The 22,909-nt window shown below is 35.4% G+C and overlaps 1 protein-coding gene across 5 annotated transcripts in view; it reads right to left on the bottom strand.

The window, feature by feature from the left end:
* The window catches only part of SEMA3D (semaphorin 3D), a 208,216-nt gene that overhangs the window by 40,989 nt on the left and 144,318 nt on the right, over positions 1-22,909 (bottom strand). For all 5 annotated transcript variants that reach the window (XM_030856996.2, XM_030856997.2, XM_060304732.1 and 2 more), the window contains 3 exons: positions 19,138-19,280; positions 3,698-3,812; positions 2,443-2,512 (listed from right to left, as the gene is read on the bottom strand). In XM_030856996.2, the coding sequence (XP_030712856.1) occupies positions 2,443-2,512; positions 3,698-3,812; positions 19,138-19,280 (328 nt within the window). The remainder of the gene's footprint in view (positions 1-2,442; positions 2,513-3,697; positions 3,813-19,137; positions 19,281-22,909) is intronic.

The following is a 22,909-nucleotide window of genomic DNA, read 5'->3' as shown; positions in this document are numbered from 1 at the left end:
TTCAGGGAGTAGGTAGCATCTAAATTGACATCTGACAGACAAATAGGAATTACCTGGAAAAATTGGAGGATAGACGGGAATATGCAGGAAAGAGTATTATATTTATTCACATGCTCTTGAATTTTATTTGAAGTTATAGCATAATGCCTTCTAAAGAACTTACGAAATCAGAAGTTATATTACCTGCTTTTTAAAAAAAGAATATTTAGATATGTAAATAATAAATATTTATCTTTCTTAAAGTGAGTGAATGTCCATAAATACTGGCTATTAATGATTTCCTCATATAATTTTTATTAATTTTAAAAACACTGAAATAATCTTTTTGCTCCTTTTTGAATTTCTGAGTTTATGTATATAACTTATCTGAGGCTTAAAATTAATCATGATTACACAGTAAGGGGGCACATCTAATTAAGAGGCAGCAAAGCTCCATGGGAATTCAACAAATTTTTGCAAACTAATGAAGAAAATTGTTAGCAGCAGCATCAGATATTTCATCTTGGTTTATTTCCAGAAATTAAAAGGCATTTTCTCTGAATCTAAAATTTTCAATGATTCCTGTTCTTAAAAACAAAATCACACTTTACACTCTAAGAGACTTAGCACTACACAAATGAGTTTAGGATTCACTAACATGAGTAACTCAATCATTAATCATTCTTGGAATGACATTAATGCGAAGCATCAGGAGCTGATGGTCAATAGGCAGCTGGGAGAAAACTAGCTGCTAAGAAGGGAAGTGATGGCCCCATAAAAATCATATGACCTGCCTACAATACTTTAAAGGAACGACACATCATGCTGTTATTGCAGATTAATTACATCTTCTCATTGGACCAAGGATGTGACTTGCATCCTGACATTACCTCAGTCTTCAGGGCAGCATTAAAAATAAAATAACGAAGTACACCAAGAACAAAGAGCTGACTTGTAACTTCACACTCTGGGTGGGCAAAAACTCGATAAGAGAAAAAGAGAAGTATCTTGCGGCTACATTTCTTTGGCACACATCTATGTCTTGTGAGTGAAACACACAGTGACTTTAAAGAAAATTCTGTGAATGGAAAGATGCCAAGAGAACCAGGGCTGAGAGACTTGACTTGAGTAACTACAGGCACGTGGTCTTCCTGCACCTTTTTAGTTCAGATATAAATTAGCAGAAACATGGAGTTCAAAATAGCAGCTTCTTAGGATATCTTCTCTAGCCTCATATTTAAATATTTCCACTCTAATTTTATAATTAACCAAATAGTATTTTGTTTTTGATACATTCTGAACCAATAGTATATTTGACTTTATCCATAAGGTTTTGTGAACTAAATGACAGTAATATCTCGGAAAATAAATTATAATTTTCCCACAAAATATTTTAATAATTTATTCAAAAGAAGGCAGTAAGACCATTTGTCTAATACTAATGCCAATACTGCCAATTCCTCCAATACTGATAGCAATATACATTGATAACGACCGATAGCAGCGCTATGGAAAAAGTGAAAAGTATTTCAAAGAATGTAACACAGGCAGTAGTAGGTAACAAGAATAAAAGTGCACTTGGAACAGAGTCAAATGTAAGTTAATGAATTAAATAAAATTAATATTAAATAAGATTAAGTGGGGGTCCAAATATTCTTTGAGAAAGCTTCATGGCTGCTAGGACAACTTTTAAGGAAGTGACAGAGCCTCAGTGACAAGTACAGGCCAGTATTATGCAGAAAGAAGACAAGAATACAGGCGTAGAAATTAGGAAGATACTTTTAGTCGAAGTCCCAGTATTACTACTAATTGGCTACTCTTCTTTGGACAAGTACATGTAATACAAACTTCCTTTGCCTGAGTTAGTAGAGCAGTGATGACATGGTAATAATAACAGTCACACTTCCATCTTTGCAGAGTAATGGGGAAGTGCAAATAAGAGCATGTGAAGACATTTTAAAAGACAAGAGTGTCATCTCATGATGATAGCCTAGACAATGACTAAGACATGTATTTTGTTGGTATTACTTCTCTGTCATGCAACTCAACCTATTTATTATGATTAACATATGTATGTGCCCTTGTATCCAGTAATTGTAGTCTAGGAATTTAGCTCACAGATATACTTGCTCCTACAGGGAATAGCGTATGCACAAGGTTAGTCATTGAAGCATTATGTGTACTAGCAAAGGACTGGAAATGACGCAAATGCCTAGGTACAGAGGACTAGTTAAATAAATTGTGTTAATCCATATAGGGGATACTTTGCTGGTGTAGAGAACAGAGACATTTTTATGTACTGATATTAAAAGATTTCTAGGAAACAATAAATGAAAAAGTAAAATTTTTTAAATGTGTGTTTTTTCACACAAAAGGAAGGGACAAAAAGAACATATAAGCATTTTCTTACATAGATACAACAATTCTCTAGAAGGATTATAGGCATTTTTTTTTTTAACTTACCTGGTTGTGGTAAAGACTCCATATACTACAGGATTTCTTTCATCTCTTGTGGGGAGTAAGTAAATGTCTTCTATTAATGGGAAAAAAATAATGATTCTACATTTGTATTTTTCAGTATCATGTTTGCTTTTTCTTTAATAATGAAATATTCCTGAGACTCTAAACAGTATATAAAATTAAGATAGCAGTGAAAGTCATTACACTATGACATAAGAAATTAAGGGGAAAAAGACAAGTTCTCACTAGCTGTGTGACACTTAATTGAACATTCACCCTCGAAGGTGTTTACTTCAATCACCTATGAATGGGATGGTTCACTTGATAATCTCCATGACTGTTTCCAATTAGGAATATGTGATTTCATATAGAACAGAAACTAAAAACAGGTTATTTTTACCCTCCAGTGTTAAAAAAGTGTTGTCCTGTAATTGTGTCAACTTGTTAGTAATTCAATTACCTATTTGGTAATAATATGAAAATAGCTAGACTAGTTCATTCCTTGTGTGGTATTGTGTAATTACTTGTGCAACACTGATACTAAAGTATATGTAAATAATATTCTTTAAAACATCATTTAAGAGGTGAGCATACTTATATACAGCATGAAAAATCATCCATGAATACTGAATATATAATTTAATACTGTAAATACAATACTGACACAAGTCTTTCAATGATATCATCATTTTTACACTGCATGGCAAAACCAAAAATAAAGTTCAAAAAGTAAAAGCTAATGATACTAACTTTACAGCTGAAAAATTCCTTCTAGAATTAGCTTTGAGAGGAGTAAAAAGGGGAAACAAAAGAGGAGAATCTAACGCTTCTCAGAGTATCCTTTTTATTAACAAGTCAGAGCGACAGAGTTCACCAGATCTCCAGGGCTCTCCAGCAGAGGGCGTCTGCAGAATAAGGAACCCAAGTTCTTGCTACCTATAGCCAGTGGCTCCTTCCAAATGAAAGACCACATGAAGAATGGATGGGCTTTGTAGTCCCAGAGCTAGTATCTTTCTGTCTCTTGCTGCAGTTTTGTTTCCCTCGTAACTTTGAGGACACTCACAGAAGGGGAACTTCTTCATTACGATGAACACCCAGACCTAGAGCACCTCCAAGTTCTTTGCGTGTGGGAACTTAGTAAGCACCACTCCTGCAAGCTGTCCTGGGCTTTATAATCAGTCATTTGGGGCTAAAATAAATTAAATGCTGAATTACTTAATTAGTAAGACTTTTTGAAGAAAAATGAAACGTGACTTACGAAGCTCATCAAAATGAGTATCTGCCCCATCACTTCCAGGAATTGAGCAAATCAGTCTGGCCTTGAGAAAAGTGGTCCATTTGTTTATCAGGCTGCGTTGTCCTCCTACATCATTCTGGGGAGAAAAAACACAATAAAGATACAGATTTACCAACATGATTCTATCACCAACTCAAACTGGTGGTTATCATAGGCAGTGTCTTATTAATGTCATTGCTTTTACAAAGACAGAGAGCTTGAATATTTAAGTCCATGAATTTTCGAAGGAGGGAAAAAGCAGTTTTGTCCTTCAAAATTAAATGCTTTTCTCACAGTTAAATGTGCAATGTAAACACCATAGCTCTGCTGAATGAGCAGATGCATGCAAGCCAACAGTAAATAAGGCAGGCTTGGAATTGACTCCCATTTCTGCCAAGTTTTGCTCTATGACTTACAAACGATTATTTAATTCTTCAAGTCTCTGTTTTCTCATTGACAAAATATGATTAATGCCTTGAAATATGGCTATTTTTGTTTGTTTGGTTTGGGGGGTTTTTTTTTGCGATACGCGGGCCTCTCACTGTTGTGGCCTCTCCCGTTGCGGAGCACAGGCTCCGGACGCGCAGGCTCAGCGGCCGTGGCTCACGGGCCCAGCCGCTGTGCGGCATGTGGGATCTTCCTGGATCGGGGCACGAACCCATGTCCCCTGCATCGGCAGGCAGACTCTCAACCACTGCGTCACGAGGGAAGCCCGAAATATGGCTATTTTGATTATTAAATGGAAAATTTTTGTCAAGTATTTAGCAAAGGCCAGGCAACTTGTATTAAAAAAAAAAATGTTACGCACTTCCCTGGTGGCACAGTGGTTGAGAGTCCGCCTGCCGATGCAGGGGACACGGGTTCGTGCCCCTGTCCGGGAAGATCCCACATGCCGCGGAGCGGCTGGGCCCGTGAGCCACGGCCGCTGAGCCTGCGTGACCAGAGCCTGTGCTCCGCAACGGGAGAGGCCACAACAGTGAGAGGCCCGTGTACTGCCAAAAAAAAAAAAAAAAAAATACAAACTTCCAGTTATAAAATAAATAAGTCATGCACATGCACCCCAGTGTTCATTGCAGCACTATTTACAATAGCCAGGTCATGGAAGCAATGTAAAAGCCCATCGACAGACGAATGCATAAAGAAGATGTGGTACATATATACAATGGAATGTTACTCAGCCATAAAAAGGAACGAAACTGGGTCATTTTTAGGGACGTGGATGGATCTAGAGACTGTCATACAGAGTGAAGTCAGTCAGAAAGAGAAAAACAAATATCGTATATTAACGCATATATGTGGAACCTAGAAATATGGTACAGAGGAACCAGTTTGCAGGGCAGAAATAGAGACACAGATGAAGAGAAACAAACGTACGGACACCAAGGGGGGAAAGTGGCAGGGGGTGGTGGTGGGATGAATTGGGAGATTGGGATTGACATGTATACACTGATGTGCATAAAATGGATGACTAATAAGAACCTGCTGTATAAAAAATAAATAAGGGCTTCCCTGGTGGCGCAGTGGTTGAGAGTCCACCTGCCGATGCAGGGGACACGGGTTCGTGCCCCGGTCTGGGAAGATCCCACATGCCACGGAGCGGCTGGGCCCGTGAGCCATGGCCGCTGAGCCTGCGCGTCTGGAGCCTGTGCTCCGCAACGGGAGAGGCCACAGCAGTGAGGCCCACGTACCACAAAAAAAATAAATAAATAAAAAATAAATAAAAAAATACATAAAATAAATAAGTTATGGAGATGTAACATACAGCATGGTGACTATAGTAAATAATATTGTATTGCATATTTGAAAGTTGCTAAAAGAGTAAAAAAATAAATTTGCAGCCATGTATAGTAATGGACATTAACTAGACTTATTGTGGTGACCCTTTTGCAATATATACAAATATAAAATCATTATGATGTACACCTGTAACTCATGTTGTATGCCCATTATACCTCAATAAAAAAATGAGAAAAAGATATTCTTTAGACATTTAGCAAAACATAAGCATTTATATCAATTAGGTAGAATAAACAGGGTTATGCTGTTCAATAATTCACCATAAAGAGATATTTTTCTTATTTTTAATTTAATATGTCCCTGTGAACACTAAATTAATACGATTTTCTGTTTGACTCAACTAGATCTGCTATGCTTATGATAAATAAATAAGGATGTTTCATGGTATAAATACATTAAGTACTTAATTTTGACTTTCAAAAATTACTTATGAAGCCACTATTTCCATTAATATATTTCCATTTAAATCTAAATTCTATGAAAAGTTTTGTCTTTCATGCCGTCTGTGTTCCATAAAGTTAATAAACTGTTTGCTGTCAAATTTCAGGTCTCAATATCTAGGGACTAGCTTCCCTGTGATTCTTTTATCTATGAAAATTAAAGAAAAGCATATACATGACCACTCCAGACAGGAGAATTCAAAGTCATATAAATAGAGGCTCTTCTTGAAGAAAGAAATGGGGAGGAGGAGAGAGAAGGGAGGGCAAGCAAGGTCATTGAGAACGGAGACCATAGCTGTCTTTATAGCCTTAATACCTCACACCAAGGGTGTACCGTGACACCCAGAGTGAATGGTGTTTAACATCCCTCTCTGCTAAACAGAAGTATTTTAAGTAATAGCTCTATATAAATGAGTAATAATTATTATTTGCTTGAGTTCTTTAGGTTTATAACAATTTAAAAAGGAGAATAATTTAAAATTTTAAATACATTCAAATTCAACAGTTAGCACGAACTCACATTTGCACTTAACGAACAAAATAATCACACCTCATAATTTGCACTATGTCTCAGTGTTGCAAGTTTTAAATAACTCCAAATCAATGTGAACTTACCCTTGAAACGTGTAGCTGAGTTCATGTGTGTTGAAGACTGACTATACATATACATGTACACATAAATAAACATAATAGAAACACAATGGTAACCACAGCAATTGTTTAGAACTTGGATAAACAAAAGACTTTTCTGGCAGTAGTACTCTGTCACTGATACTGTTTAGAATTGCTAATACATGGTGATAATAGAAAGCAAAGTAACATCTAGTTGGTTTTCTAATAGTTTTTAATTCTTAGCAGAAAATGCATTCTCTTATTCCTTTTATGCAGAATCTGCTTCAGATATGCCACTAACATCCTGCTTGTCAGGTACTTATTAAGATCATATTTAATAATTCATGAATAGCTAAAAATGCAAAATAAAATTGACAAAAGTCTTTAGAAAAATATAGATAAAAGTACAGATAAATGCCCAATAAACTGAGTTTTCTCTGAAATTTCTTTGTTGGGAAAATGAGGACAGACCTACAAGGTTTAATACTCTCTAAAATTACAGGTGGATTCACACATGCAGAAATTGGTTCAGGAAACATTCTAGATGCTGGACAGACGAGGGAAAGAACAGCTGGTGAAACAATTCAGAACATGTATGGAGAACCAGGGCAAATTTGGTTAGACTAAGACTGGGATAAATTGAAATAGAGGAAAATGTTACGAAAGTAAACTGGGGTAAGATCAAGGAAGGGCTTGATACCAGGCCAAAGTGTCTGCATGTAATTTAGTACACAAGAATTACTAAAAGAATTACTAAAAGAATTACTAAAAGATTCAGTAATTAGCAAAGAAGTGAAGAAAATGAATATATATTTTATATAATAACGCTTTAGAAACAAACATGTCTGTAACTGCTCTTAAATTTATATTTTGTATATGGTGCCTCTATTATTTACCATTGCTCAATAATAAAAATAATATTTCAGCTAGCTATTAAATGATTTCCTATGTCTGCAAATGCAAAGGCAGACTTTTCTGCACATGACTTTTTTTTTTTTTTTTTTTTCGGTATGCAGGCCTCTCACTGTTGTGGCCTCTCCCGTTGCAGAGCACAGGCTCCGGACGCACAGGCTCAGCGGCCATGGCTCACGGGCCCAGCTGCTCCACGGCATGTGGGATCTTCCCGGGGCACGAACCCGCGTCCCCTGCATCGGCAGGTGGACTCTCAACCACTGCGCCACCAGGGAAACCCTACACGTGACTTTTATTTCTACTGCTAATATCCTCAGATCAGTTAATAAATATAAATCCAGATGTTAATACTGATGCTTCCTCCTAATGTAATAATGAATTCTATGTTAATGTACAGAAGGATCCCAGTGACAAAATGTGTTATCTGGCATTATTCAAAAGAAAGAGATTTTTAAATAAATTTAAAAATAGACGATAACTTATCTCCTCATCTTTCTCCTGACCCTTGACTTATATCTTTTTAAATTATCACACCTAGCCTCTGTATGTTTTTATTTTAGCAGAGCCCTAGTTGTACTAAGCAGAACTCTAAAGCCTATTTTAAGGCATCTTCCTACATATTTATAGTATTTATAAAATTTTCATCGCTTATATTTGTATATTTTGATTCAGTAATAAATACTACAAAATAGTGTTGATTCAATATGCATGAAGAAGTATATCAACTATCATGAATATAATACCAGGGACCATGTTTGGTTTACTGCTTTACCCCTAGCACAGAGCAGTTATTCAAATTACTTTGCTAAGTGAATAAACAGATAATATCAAATATTTGCTCCATAACATCCCTTTAACGATTGTACATATTATTACTTCATCATAAAAACGAGCAATCACATTCTCTTTTCAACACATTATTAGATAAAAGTGACAAGAAATGGCTCATTTTCAAACACCGTCCCTCTTTCTATTTGCAATTATCACCATATTTAAGACAAACCATGAAAAAACTCTATTCTATTAGCTCCAAATTTGCCAAAAAGAGGTTTATACTGTACCTGCATATTTTTTTCAACCTGACAAACGGAAAATTGCAATCCTTTGAACAAAAGAATCTTTAAATGCTCTCTCCTACCCATCTAGCTGCTGTGCATGGCCTCTCAAGGAATAAAAAGATAAAAAACAAGCACAAAAATCCAGGTCAAAGATGAAAGCCACCTGCTATCAACGGGAAAACAAGTATAGTTTCTGGGATAATAGCTCTCAGGAATGGATTATAAGCATTTAATGACTGGATAGTAACTCTTACAGACATCCAGAAGCATGACCTGGGATGGCAAAGTTCAATTCACAAGGAGTTGTATTTCTCCTGCAGGGAAGTGTCAGTTGACTGACTTTGTGGACCAGCTCTCAGTCCCTGGATTTGTTGGCAAATCCACAAAATCTCCCCCTGAGAACTTTAAGCCCAGAAGAGGGCTGAAAGGGAAGTAACCACTTTTGTACTCAACTCTCACCTCCTTGCTTATTTTTGTGAAATTCTAAAGAACACAACTGTCTAACACTATAGATTTATTATTGAGATGTCAAAATCAGCAGCTTTTAGTCACTGGTCACTTCTGTGTGTCTCCACTCCATTTATCACAGCTTCTTTGTGGTCAGATTGCCAAAAGCCTCGCCATCCTCTACACAAAGATGCAGATGAAAGTAGCAAAGAAATTAAATGTAAACAAGCCCGACCACGTGTGCAATCTGGGTGGTGAGTGCAGAGGTTGCCTGTTTCCCCATTCTTTACAGCTTTTTATATGTTTGCAATATTTCTTAATTTTTAAGTGATTAATGAAAACAGAAAATTTAAAAAATGAAAGACAAACACAAGTTACAATCTCTGTGCAGCTTTAAAGCATAGTTAACTCTGAATCATTGGATTGGGTGATGGCTGCATATTATGAAATACTGTGATCTTCTAATCCTGCTATCTCCTAATGGGGCGATCAGTCAGGAGGCAGGTTAATGGTGACTCCATTTTCCTTCTACTGTCATAGCAAACTCAAGTCCTTATAAATCTTACACAAACATGTAGAGTAGCTACAAGCTATAACACGTGAACTTTTATTGAGTGTATCTTTTGACCTTCGGGTCACTATGCTGGGTTCATCTGTTAAATGTGATTTTATCTCTATATACCATCCTCTCCAAGGATCTCTCAGCACTTTATAAATATTGTCATTTTCACCTTTATATTGAGAAACAGAAGCTCTTGGAAAGTGTAATAATTGACATTTAGCTCCTCTGCTCTTAAATCATGAACATTTTATAAATCAATGAAACCTCTAAGACATTTGTGAACACGGTATATTCTATTAAAACAGAGATGTGCGTTCAGAAATTTGTAGCCATATTAATTAGTTTAAGTTGAAGGACACCAGGCTTTTCAAATAAATAAGTACACCTTAAGCACTTAAAAAAAGAAAAAAGGTTTGATGGTGAAGTCAGAGGTTACAAATTCTCTTTTGCTTAAAATTTAGTTATTTTGCCTAATGGAGCTCTTCTGCATCTTTGTGCAGACAAGAGAAGGGAATTCCCTGAAGCACTTTAGAAACCATAATCTGTGCAAGTTTGTGCACCCCTCTCCCACATTCTACCCATCAATAACATTTAATCTCAGAGATTTTATCTTGAACTAACACTACCCACTTTCTTGTGAAGTGTGATCCAAATACCACAAAACAAAACATTTGTTTTTCCATAACTGAAGCTATCACATGAGACAAACACACAGGCTTTCTACTGATCTTTTTTACAAATTAAAAAAAGATTAGGGCAATTAAATACTTTTCTGTCTTTGATTTAATGCCTGTTGTATTTCTATACATCATTCGTACTCTTTATCTGATTTGTTATTTAGAATAACTGCTGTACCTTGCAGGTTTTAAATAATCTTGTGTTGAGATATATCTTCAAATCACCTAAAGACCCGTTTGCACCAGGAAATTCTGAAGTAAGATCACAGCAACTGACATTTCAGAGCAATTGTTCAATGTACTTCTCTCTGGGCTGCCTCAATTTTCTCTGAGTTATTTCTAGGGACAGAATTTAGAAACTCTGTAAACTTAATACAGATGGTCTATATGGGCTGTATAAGTCAATAATAATGATAAGGATAATCCAAATGCAGGATGGCCTATTTAGAAGTTTGAAACTATTATCATCATGTGGTAGAAACAAAAAGTCAAACCCAGAATAAGATTCCCAGGAGGCTCATTAGGAGGACATGTATATATATTAAAATAAAAGTCATATATATATATATATATATATATACACACTGTTAGAGGAAGAGCTTAAGTGAGGATATTTTAATACATTAAATGAACTCATGAAAGATAGTGAAGTTAAACCCACTGAATCAAATGAGAGAACTATGTTGTACTTTCTTTTTCAGCCTATGAATCTTCTTCAGCAATACGTCATAACAATATTTCATTTAATTCTTTCATTGAGATGCAAAAAAAGCTATGATCACTAAAAATAAAACCATAAAAGGAAAATAATAACGAGTCTTCTACTTATCTATTAATAATCTTGAAATACCTTAGCAGTAGAAGAAACAAAACTAGGCAAACTCAAACATCTCAAAGGGGAGAAGAAAAAACAAACAAAAAACTTGTACGGCAGGTATTGCACACAGTGGTTTTTAAGGGATAACTTCTGAATAGACTTTCAAGGCAAAAAAACTTTTTTCTTAAAAAGAACTCTAGTGTTTAGACATGACTGTTTTTGATTTGCCACTGGAGAATCGAAATGGAGAACATGTTTTTCTAACTACTTCAAAAACTTGTAAAGATTATTAGAAATGCAGGACTTGGGTAATACACTGTGCTAAAGAATTCAGTGTCTAAGATTTAACAGATTAAATTTAGGCAAATCTAGGCATATTCAGCGGTCTTTTTCAGGTAGGATCAGAGTTCATTAAATTAAAAAAAAAAGTGTTAAAAGCTACGGCCAACAGTATTAATCCTTGCCTAGGAATTTCTGACAGGAAAACAGATGGAAGTGAAGCAAAAGCACATCTGTAACTTGTGGGCTCTAAATCTCTCATTTAGGTTGTAAGCAACAAGCTGAAAGTAAGCAAAAAAAAACCACAACTCGGGGGAAATCAATAAATACGGAAAGTGTCATCAGCCTAAAAACACAAATCTTCAAAGGCAGTAATTGTCCAAATAGGATCATATATCAAAATAGACAGTGCAAGTAGAATCAAAGCAAAGGGCTATTAATTAGACCCCCAGGCAAGTTATGTGAAAGGTCCAACCAAACTGAATTCCTGGCGTGGACAAAAGGAAATACTGCAGAACAAAAAGGGAACTGGCATAACCTGCAGCTGTAATCCAGAGTGGGCTAGCATAAGTAACCTAATGGACAATGCTTCCAGAAATGAACAGAATCCCAAAATAATGCAAAACAAACTTGAGGCAGAAAGCTGCAAGCAAGCCCCACTGAAGTGACTGGTATTTATACACATTAACTTACAGGGTGGGTTTTGAAAGGAAATACACACAGACACACACACAGACACACACACACATGGTAATAAACATCACACAATCGTAAATAATAGTATCAGAAAGGACTAACTTGCAAAATAAATAGACACAAATCTTTTCAGAGGGTTTATTTCATGCTGTTTCACCTACCCTTTCAGACAGCATTTATTACCTCTCCACGAAGACCTGTGTAATTTACCATCTATGAGAGCAGTCCAGGGTGTACGGTGCACCATTCAGTGCTTGAATATATTGACTGTTCAAATCAAAGAATTATAGAGCCTGGCAAAGACTTTAGAAAGCATTCTAGGCTAAGCACCTTATTTTAAAAATGAGAAAACTGAAGAAGTTGTTTGATGGGAAAGTAGTGACACTACTAAAAGATAATTCATTAGTAAATGTGTTCTCCCATTTGTAATGATAAACACACTGAGTTTGAAAGAGATTCTTTGGATGAAGGTACTTATTATCCTGAGGCTGTCAATTATCTTCTAGGTCAGTTTCTTTACTATTTAGTGAATCTCTCTGTTCCTATCTCTTGTCCAAAATTTGCATTGTTCAAATTGTTCACATAATTTTCACCAGAGATGTCTCCAAATTCTTCTGACTCTATCCAAAAATAAGTTCTATCCTCAAAGTACAAATATTGCTAAAAATGAGAGCAAAGTAATAATAATAATTTTAACCTTTAAAACTGATGAAATACCATCTCTTCTCAGTAAACTTTGGTAACTAACCTGCCTCTCACCACCCCCCAGCTCCCAAAATATACACATACTACCACTCTTTCACTCCTAAGCAGTTAATTGAGCTGACTCCAAAACTGTGTATGTATGACGTGTATATGTGTGTACATGATTTTTGACATGTAACTTAGGGTGGTATGATCATGTACTCACATTATTCACATGTCGATCTCTTAGATGGTTAACTGCTTGAAAACAGAAATCTAAGTAGCCCTTGTTTTCCAGTACTTTCCTCTGTATCTGTCAAGATCCAAATTCATATGATCTCATTTAAGCCTTTCATTTGCCTGGTAAAATAGTCATAGAAGAGATGGGTGTCCTCATTTTCTAGGTTAAGCAAGTGAGCTAGAAAAAAGTAAAGCAGATACATGTCTCTTTTTGAATTATGGTTTTCTCAGGGTACATGCCCAGTAGTGGGATTCCTGGGTCATATGGTAGTTGTATTTTTAGTTTTTTAAGGAACCTCCATACTGTTCTCCATAGTGGCTGTATCAATTTACATTCCCACCAGCAGTGCAAGAGGGTTCCCTTTTCTCCACACCCTCTCCAGCATTTATTGTTTGTAGACTTTTTGATGATGGCCTTTCTGACCGGTGTGCGGTGATACCTCATTGTAGTTTTGATTTGCATTTCACTAATGATTAGTGATGTTGAGCATTCTTTCATGTGTTTGTTGGCAATCTGTATATCTTCTTTGGAGAAATGTCTATTTAGGACTTCTCCCCATTTTTGGATTGGGTTGTTTGTTTTTTTGATATTGAGCTGCATGAGCTGCTTGTAGATTTTGGAGATTAATCCTAGTCATATACTACAATGTTCATTGTAGCTCTATTTACAATAGCCAGGACATGGAAGCAACCTAAGTGTCCACTGACAGATGAATGAGTAATGAAGATGTGGCACATATATACAATGGAGTATTACTCAGCCATAAAAAGAGACAAAATTGAGTTATTTGTAGTGAGGTGGATGGACCTAGAGTCTGTCATACAGAATGAAGTAAGTCAGAAAGAGAAAAACAAATACTGTATGCTAGCACATATATATGGAATCTAAAAAAAAAAAAAAAATGGTTATGAAGAGCCTAGGAGCAAGACGGGAATAAAGACGCAGACCTACTAGAGAATGGACTTGAGGATATGGGGAGGGGGAAAGGTAAGCTGGGACAAAGTGAGAGAGTGGCATGGACATATATACACTACCAAATGTAAAACAGATAGCTAGTGGGAAGCAGGCTCATAGCACAGGGAGATCAGCTCGGTATTTGTGACCACCTAGAGGGGTGGGATAGGGAAGGTGGGAGGGAGGGAGATGCAAGAGGGAGGAGATATGGGGATATATGTATATGTATAGCTGATTCACTTTGTTATAAAGCAGAAACTAACACACCATTGTAAAGCAATTATATTCCAATTAAGAGGTTAAAAAAAAAAAAGTAAAGCAGAGATGTAAGTCTAGATTTGACTTCAAGTTAACATTCATATCATTTGGGCAAAAGTTATTGATTATATCCTTACTGCCAAAACTAATATGTGACTTTTAGTCATAATCTTACCTGACTTCCTTTTGGTGTGTGACATTACTGATAACTGCCTTCTTCTTGAAACCGTTTTTATCCCTGACTTGTGACAGTACTCTCGTCCAGTTCTCTACCTGCTATCAAATTATTTCTTCTCAATTGCCTTTGTGGACATTTTCCTCTGCTTTTTCTTAAACGTCATTGTCCCTCACGATCCTGTCCTTGCTGTTTGATCTTGTACTACAAATCTTCCTGGGCAATTTCAGACATTTCCATGACTTCAAGAACTACCAATACACTGGTGATTTCTACATTCCTGAGTCTAGACCCTATTGAGTCTCAGGTTTATATTTTTAACTGGTTATTATGACAGCATAACCCAGAACTACATCAAGTTCAATATGTTCAAATATAAAATCTATGCCTATAAACTTTTTCTGGTGTTTCTTAAGTATCAGAATGTATCTCTTTGTGCATTTTCCTAATTTCTGCCATATCTTCTGGAAAGCACAGTTACTAACAGTATAGGAGTCTTTTGTCTACAGGGATAGTATCAAGGTCTTTGGAATAGGAGTGAGGGAGAATTAAAATGCATGGAGGATCTAATAGGACAGGAAGTTGTTGCAGCCTTTTATGTACATCGTGGAATCAATACCTGCAGTTATTAATCAGTCCTAATTATGAACAGGAAAGATAAGACTTCTGTTGAACTTTCGTGCATGTTTTAAAAGGAAACAGTCACTATCCTGCTAATTTTCTATTTGTTTGTTTTGCTCCAGTCACAGTAAACCTTTTTTTATTCCTTAAGTGCTTTTTCCCACCTCTGAGATTTCACATGTGCTTTTCCTTCTGCCTGGAATACTCTTCCCCATCCCTGTCACCTTTGCCCTGCAATTTCCTCATCATTTTTATCATCTGATTCAAAAGTCACTTTCTCAGAGAGACCTTCCATATACAATCTAAAGCCCACCTATTCTTCCTAACTGACCCTGTGATTTTTCCATTATAGCAGTTATCACACCTTCCACTTATATGTTAATCTGTGTGCTTTCTTGTTTAATGCATATATAATGCACTAGGTTGTAAACTCAGTAAGGACAAGTATGATGTCTTTTTTTAAAAAAACTTCTATAAGACTACTGCTTAGCAATGCCATGTACAGGGTTAGTTACCAATAGATGTGTTAAGTAAATGAATGTTTTGATAGTCTATATTTATAATGTAGCCACTAGCCACACGAGGCTATTTAAATTACAATTAATTAAAGTTAAATAACATCAAAAATTCAGTTCCTTAGTCATACTTGTCAAGACTAACATGTCAACATGGCTACTATGCTGTAGAGAACAGATACAGAACATTCCCATCATTGCAGAAAATTCTATATTAGACAGCACTTGTCTACACCGGGCAATTAATAAAAGAGTGGTAATAAATTAAGGACCTTTTAGAAATTGACACACACATTCTACCTTAGAAATATCTCTTGAACTTATATGTATCTCTTCATTCCTACTTTCTTTAGGGAACTACCTAAAAGGTCTCCCAGTCACGCATATTTCTCAGTCCAGATATATTCTTGAAATAATTAATTGCTGAACACCTATCAAGTCACTTCTCTTCCTAAAAACATTGATAATTTCTCATTGTCTACACAACAGAGCTGAAACTCCTTACCATGAAAATAATACTGCTTATCTTCCAATTTACCAGAATTTATGGAATAACATTGCTCCCAACTACCCCTCGAGTTCCAATGACAACAAGATTTCACTGTCCTTTAAACAAAATATACTTTGTCACAATGCTGCCTGAAATGCCTATCCTCCTTTCCTGTCCTTGGTGTAGTCTCCCTACCCCTGTAGGACTCAATTTTTGAACTTCACTGAATGCACAGAGTTCTCAGTCTGACCTCGATCACATTATATTGTGATTATCTGTTTATGTCTCTATTACCCTCACTGCACTCTAAGGTTTTAAAGAAAAGGGACCGTGGTTTACTTACCTCCCAGTGTCTAGTCTTACTGCACTTTGCACAGAACTTATATTTTCTTGTTGAAATAATGAAATGATAAAATAATGAAGGAATGGGTTACAAAATTGAAGAGATTCACCCTTATCCTGTAAACAATTCTTTGTTCATTTTGTGTAATTTTTGCTTATTTCCAAAAACTCCTCCCCACCAATCACTATATCTTACTGACTAACAGTAATGTCTTTGACAGGTCAATAAAACAACTTTTACTTTAGTTTAGTAGCTGAAGACATAGGGAGCTCTTAAACTGTCAACAGTTTTTCATTGGCCTGAAGGTTATCAGGTAAAAATGAAAACAAACAATAATAACAAGAACAACAAAACCTTAATATTTCCAAATAAATAGGTACTGTGGAAATATCATGGTGGGACAAATAGTATAAAGGACTCTCATGTTACTGACAAGCTCTGTAAATTCAGAACAGTGTACACAGTTACTCTTAACTCTCTCTAGCATGCTCTCTTCCTTCTTAGCTTTGTTTATATCTATTGAACTTAATTTTGTTTCACAGCATAGACGTACATTACATTACTACCTGTTGAAAACAGAAAAACAATATTATAATAACCTCATGGGATAAAAAAAAATGAAACAGAGAGGCATAAATATGTTCCCCCAAATGTCACAAGAACATTTTTTATGTGAAAATAATGTATAACAGCAACAATGATGCTGAAAAGCTATTTTTTAATTTAAGCTTGTTATTGTTTTGCAGGACATTCTTTTTTAAAAGACTTCAAGTCATTTTTAATCTTGACAGTGAAATCTCCACTTATGAGTGCTCACTTCTTACCGCACTTTAATCCTAAATTAATAAATAAAGTTAGTAACCTGGGCAGGGTGGGAGGCAATTAAGAAATTACAAAGATGCATTTAGAACCAAATATTGTAAACACTGACCAGTGGATCATATCGTAGTGGGAAATGCTGAAGAGGGTGTTAATTGAAGACAGGGATTGAGTAAAGAGATACATCAATTTAAGAAGAACCTCTATTATCTCTTTTTTTTTAAGGAAATTCATCCATCACAAGTCCTTATTTGATATCACAATTTGTTAGCTTTTTATCCAAACACAATAGCATGACAAAATCTTGCTGGGTGGCCTCAGAGTTTTTTTGTGGTGGGAAGACTTATATACTACAATCCTCTCTGTCTTTTCAGTTCTATAGGAGTTTGTTCATAAATAAAATATCCCATGGCTGATACTTAAAGTCTAGATTATATTTTTATGATACAAATTTATAAATGGGGCAGCTAAATTTTTCTTTAATATGTTTCTCCACCTCTAAAATTAACTCTCAGTATATTTAGTGTGAGTGTAAAAACATTACTTTGTTATAAATGAATTTCTATCAAATGGATTTGACCTATCAAGAAATAAGTATTGAACTGCTTCACAAAACCCACACTTGTTATACATGTGCTCATCACAGAGTGACTCTTAAAATACATTTAATTGATTGTAAATCTCTTATGACATACTTAACGTGATTCATTTATACAAATGATGTCCATCCACAGCACAGCTTTCCGGCTGGGGTACTGTTGTTCTAAGGCATGCTTCAGTACACTCACACGCTACGACTACTCCAAGCAATGGCCATTCATCTCTCGGCAAGAGGCTTCAAGAGAAATGACTGTGAATTCTTAGACTCTGAAAGAATGAGGATGCTTTTTAGAGAATCTGTCCCCTGGGGGTGAAGGGATCAGTGGGGGACGGCATTACTGGCTAGGACACTAGGTAAAGAATGATCTGCGCTCACAAGTTTGGTCTCATTCAAAAGCCATGTTATCATTAGCACTCTTAAGCGCAATGACGGTTTATATTTCTGTCCCTGGAAGTGTTCAAAAGCCTGAGGGCACAGACTGAGAAAAAAAAGTGATAGGCTCAGATGGAAGAAAATGAAAAGTTTGTACAAGACCAAAGAAAGCTTCCCGCTGAGAGTATTTATTAAGTTAACAGCTCTTCCTCTTAATAACTGAGTTAATGCTGAAGGTGTCTGGCCATTTAAGAGAAGTGATTTCAGTGAAGATAAATCCAACTAACAAAAGAATATACTGAAAAGTATGATTCCAGTAGCACTTTTATTCTATAAAGCTTGTATTCACTCAAATGAGAACTTTGATAGCACAAAATGGGAGTGTTTCGTAGAGTTGCTGTTTTCCTGTAATTTACACAAAATGGCAATATTAAAAAGCAAATTTCAGTGTTCTTCAAGATAAATGTTTTGCCTTTTGGATTGTTTTCTTTCCTTCCTATCCCATTTTTCTCTCAGAACCTAATCTAGGTTAATGCTCTAGAAAGTATTTTAATAAGACTATATAACTGCATTTTCAACTTATTTGATTCACGTAAAGATAATTTTACATGTGATGTGTTTTGATAAAAATATGGGATATGATTTTGTTAGTGTTAAGAAACTCTAGTGAGTATGCTAAGTTACTTTCCATTTCAAAATAAAATTATTTAATGTACAAAACATTTTAACTTCCATGGATCAGGACAATGCAGGGATCTTACTGGGAACAGTAATAACTGGCAAAGGGAAAGCCCACCAATAAAAGGAGCACGCTGCCCAAGAGATCTACCTCAAACCTGGGGAATAGCTCAGGGATTGGAAAAAATAATGTGTAATATTGGAAAATTTTGCATCCTTCTTTTTTCTTTTTACTTTTGGATCTCAAAAATTATACATGTAAGATAATATGAATGTATTCTACCATTTATGAATAATGGAATTAACTTCAACATTACATGGTTAATTATTCATACACATACACATATGCCTTAAGTGGAATAAATATATCTTGCCTTACAAACTCTTCCAACTCGAGAAAGGATGGTCTTATCAGAAGTACTCCCTTCTTGAGATGATTCACGAAAGAAGAAATATATTTTATCATCATCTGGATTATAGGTGTCTGGGATGGGGAAAGTTCCAATAAATTTTGCTCCTGTTTGGAAGAAAAGAAGCTATACATTAAAATACTGAAATAATTCAGCCACAATAGTACTGGTGTCTTTTGTATGTAAAACAATTAGCAGCAGAATTAGAAATAAACACATGAATGAAATGTGGGAAATGAGACATATACACAAGTAAACATGACACAAAGCAAGAACATGTATTAGCCCAAAGAGGTCCTGAACAAGTTCTTTAGGACTCTGGACATCAGGTGAGAACACAACTGGCTGAGATTCACAATTGTTTCAATTCAACTAAATTACATAGAAAAGTCCTTCTTTCAAACCTGGAGATTCTATGATTTTATATTTTCCTTTTTTATGATTGCAGTCACTGCTTCTAAACCAAAATGTCCATTATGAAGAGCTTAGGAAAAACTATAAACATATCCCAAATTTTGATATATTATGATGTTATTTGTTGCACTTTGTGTAACTGCCAAAAAAAATTGAAAGAACCAGTAATGCTTGGGTCAAGTCCAGTGTTGGCTCTGAAGACACTCTTTCCAACTTGATATCCTGTTTCTGCCGCTTACTGGAAAAGTGACTTTGGGCAAATTGTTTATCTTCTCTATGCCTCAATTTTCTCATACCTAATATGAGGCTACCAATATCATCTACCTAGTAGGGTAACTGATATGATAATCAAGTGAATTGATATATGTAATGCGCTTACTATCTGGTAGTGCGTGACACATAATAAGGGTTTAATAAATGTTATTCATTATTAAAAGGATGTCTGGGATGATAATAATAATTATCATTAGGACCACAAACAAGAGAATGATGGAAAATTGAGCACATCCATACAATTGTTACAATAACATGTAGTTATTAAAAATGAAGTAGTTCTAAATGTACTGTCATGGGAAGATGTCCACGATACAAATCAAATGAAAAAATAATGGCAATACAATTAACTCCTTTGCACTGCATCAATGACAAGTCAATTTGGGTTACTAATGCCTTGTTTAAAAAGTACTGGACCTTTTAAGTCTTGGTTTTATATAACTGGGAGTTAATCAGGTAACAGATTTGTAATTGGGAGATACTAGTTCAGAAACAATCATTTTGATTAAAGCAAAGAAGACAAAGAGTGGTTATCGAGGAATGGAGGACTTCAATTAAGTAGAAAATACAAGATGCCTGAAAGAAAGCAAAGAGCACTCTTTAGGAAGCAGAAGGAGGAAACAAGAGAAGACAAAAAGTTTCCCCCAAAATAAATAAATATAATAAGTAGGAGGTGAAAAAAAATTAACATTGCCTTCTCTAGAGTTTTGACCAAGGCCCCGATTGCCGGATACTCCAGGAGTACTGACAACTATTCCCCTGCAAATGTAGAACAGTTGGTCAGTAGCCCAGTAAACAAGACTTCACAATAGACTCTTCAATAGAGAAAAGTTAATGTTTGATTCCAAGTGATGAGTAGTTCAGTCTTTATCATCCCAGCCTCTCTGGGTCAACCCTGGGTCTCTCATCCAGTCTATTCTCTGCTTAAATGGGAAACCTTAAGAGGAAAAGAGAGGCAGGAAATATGTGTATGATCTTTTTCCTTTTTGTTCTTTATTACTTCCCTGTTATTTCTCTGGAACTCAGAACTCCAGTGGATTTTTATGCCCTCAATAATCTCATTTTGATATGGTCCTAAATTACATAAAAATTAAATTTTAGAAAATCATACAGGATTTAAAAAAATTTCTTTTCTAATTAATCTTAAATTAGCAAGGTCCATTAACAATTCCACTCAAGGCTTTTTGTTTTTGTTTTTCCCTCCAGCCCCTCTTTTAAATTGTTTATACATCACTTAGTTTTGAATCCCTGAGCAAGGTTAAAATTCTTTTGTAGTCACAAATTAACACTTCTGATTTTTGACTTAAATATATCATGTTTTCTTAAAAAAAAAAAAAACTCTCTGTGGAAATAAAATTTCCTACAAATGTAGCATTAGGATTTTAGCAAATTCATGAAAACAAAGAATATATCTAATTACTACTATATTCAGGGCACTTACAACAAGAAAAACTGCTAGGATAAAGAATACAAAAGTGAATAAGAACGGACTCTTCGCTTCAAACCAATTACAATCTGGATTAAGAAAATATTAACATATGGCCAAGATATGGCTAAGAAGAAGGCCCAGTCTTGATGTTTCCAACGACTTGAAAGGAGATTGCCAACAATGAGTAGAGAAAAAGACAACTGTGGGTTCCCACCGACACAGATCAGGCATTAATAATAATCTATAGCACATTTTTTGAATTTACAGACGCCTGAATTCAATGCCATTGACCTGGATGCAAATCTCCAGTGGCACTAGCATGTGAATTTTTAAAATATATAAATAAAAATAAAGAAATAAAACCTTATAGGTGATTCTTACAAGAATCTGAGTTTAAGAGTCACTGCCGTAGATTACCATTTCGTATACGGGAAAAGGACATAGACAAGACTCATTAATGCTAGGTCAGTAGTGCAGATGTGTGTATGGACAGGAGGAGCGAAGACTGATAATAAATACAAATTCTTCATAATTAGAGTGGGACAAAAAAGGGATAAAACTGAAACTATACAGCAATTACAGGAATATGATTGCCTTGTTTTATCTTAACAAAGATATGAGCTTAAAATGGGGATGACACAAGTAGAATTTATCACAGCACTTAAATATTACCTAAGTAGAAGTTATCCACGGAGCACGATGACCCTTGTAATTTTAGTATCAGAACTACTTCGTGATTAAGTTGAATTTATACTTTTAAAAATAACATAGTGGTACAAAATTTGCAGTCTTCTCTCCCCAGAGAGAAAATAAGATCTCAGTTATTTGAAACAGAAAATCATTACAGGTAAAAAGGATTCCAGTGTGAGGGAGAGAGTTGCTTGTAAAGGTTTTCTCAGACACACCGATAGGAGAAGCAGTTCCGTGAACTGATTGGTGGTCTCTCATTTGCAGAGTTCGACAAGAGAAACATAGCTCTACAACACAGCAGAATGTACTCGGCCTAAAAGTTAAACAAATAAATACGGTAATACACAGTCTGTTGTAGAAATACACAGTCTGTTGTAGAAATACACAGAACAGCCCCACTTTGGCTACGTGAAACATTATCCAGGTGTTGTTGCCAGGTACTGCCATTTGAAATGGTCAAAAGTTAGAGTATGACACCAGTCCCCATTCCAGGAATTTCATTATAATATCAGTGGGGCAAAATAGAATACTTTTCCAAGTTACATTTCTTTTCACTTTCAACTAATACATAACATAGACGTTCTTGTGTTTATTCAGTGACTGTTGGTTTTACTGGACTCTTTTTTAAATGTTGGTTCTTTTTCAAGTACTATAAGGAAATTATTCTGGAGTACTGTAAGAAAATTAAATGGTAGAAGTGTTTAAGCCAAATATTTATTATGTGAAGGAATCTAATTATGAAAAAAAGAGTATCCCATAGTACTCTATTCTGTGATTTAAATAATAAGTAATTTTATATCCCATAGTACTCTATTCTGTGATTTAAATAATAAGTAACTTTGAGTTAAAAATAAATACTTGTTTCAAGAATAGAGAGTTTTCTTTCTTCCAGACTCAACTGTGGTCCTGTGTCTTAGAACACTGATGTTA

This window comes from Globicephala melas, chromosome 9 (assembly GCF_963455315.2).
Source record: "Globicephala melas chromosome 9, mGloMel1.2, whole genome shotgun sequence".
Taxonomy (NCBI): Eukaryota; Metazoa; Chordata; class Mammalia; order Artiodactyla; family Delphinidae; genus Globicephala; species Globicephala melas.
The sequence above is the reverse complement of the archived record's forward strand: the minus strand, read 5'-3'. Positions and strand labels throughout refer to the sequence as shown.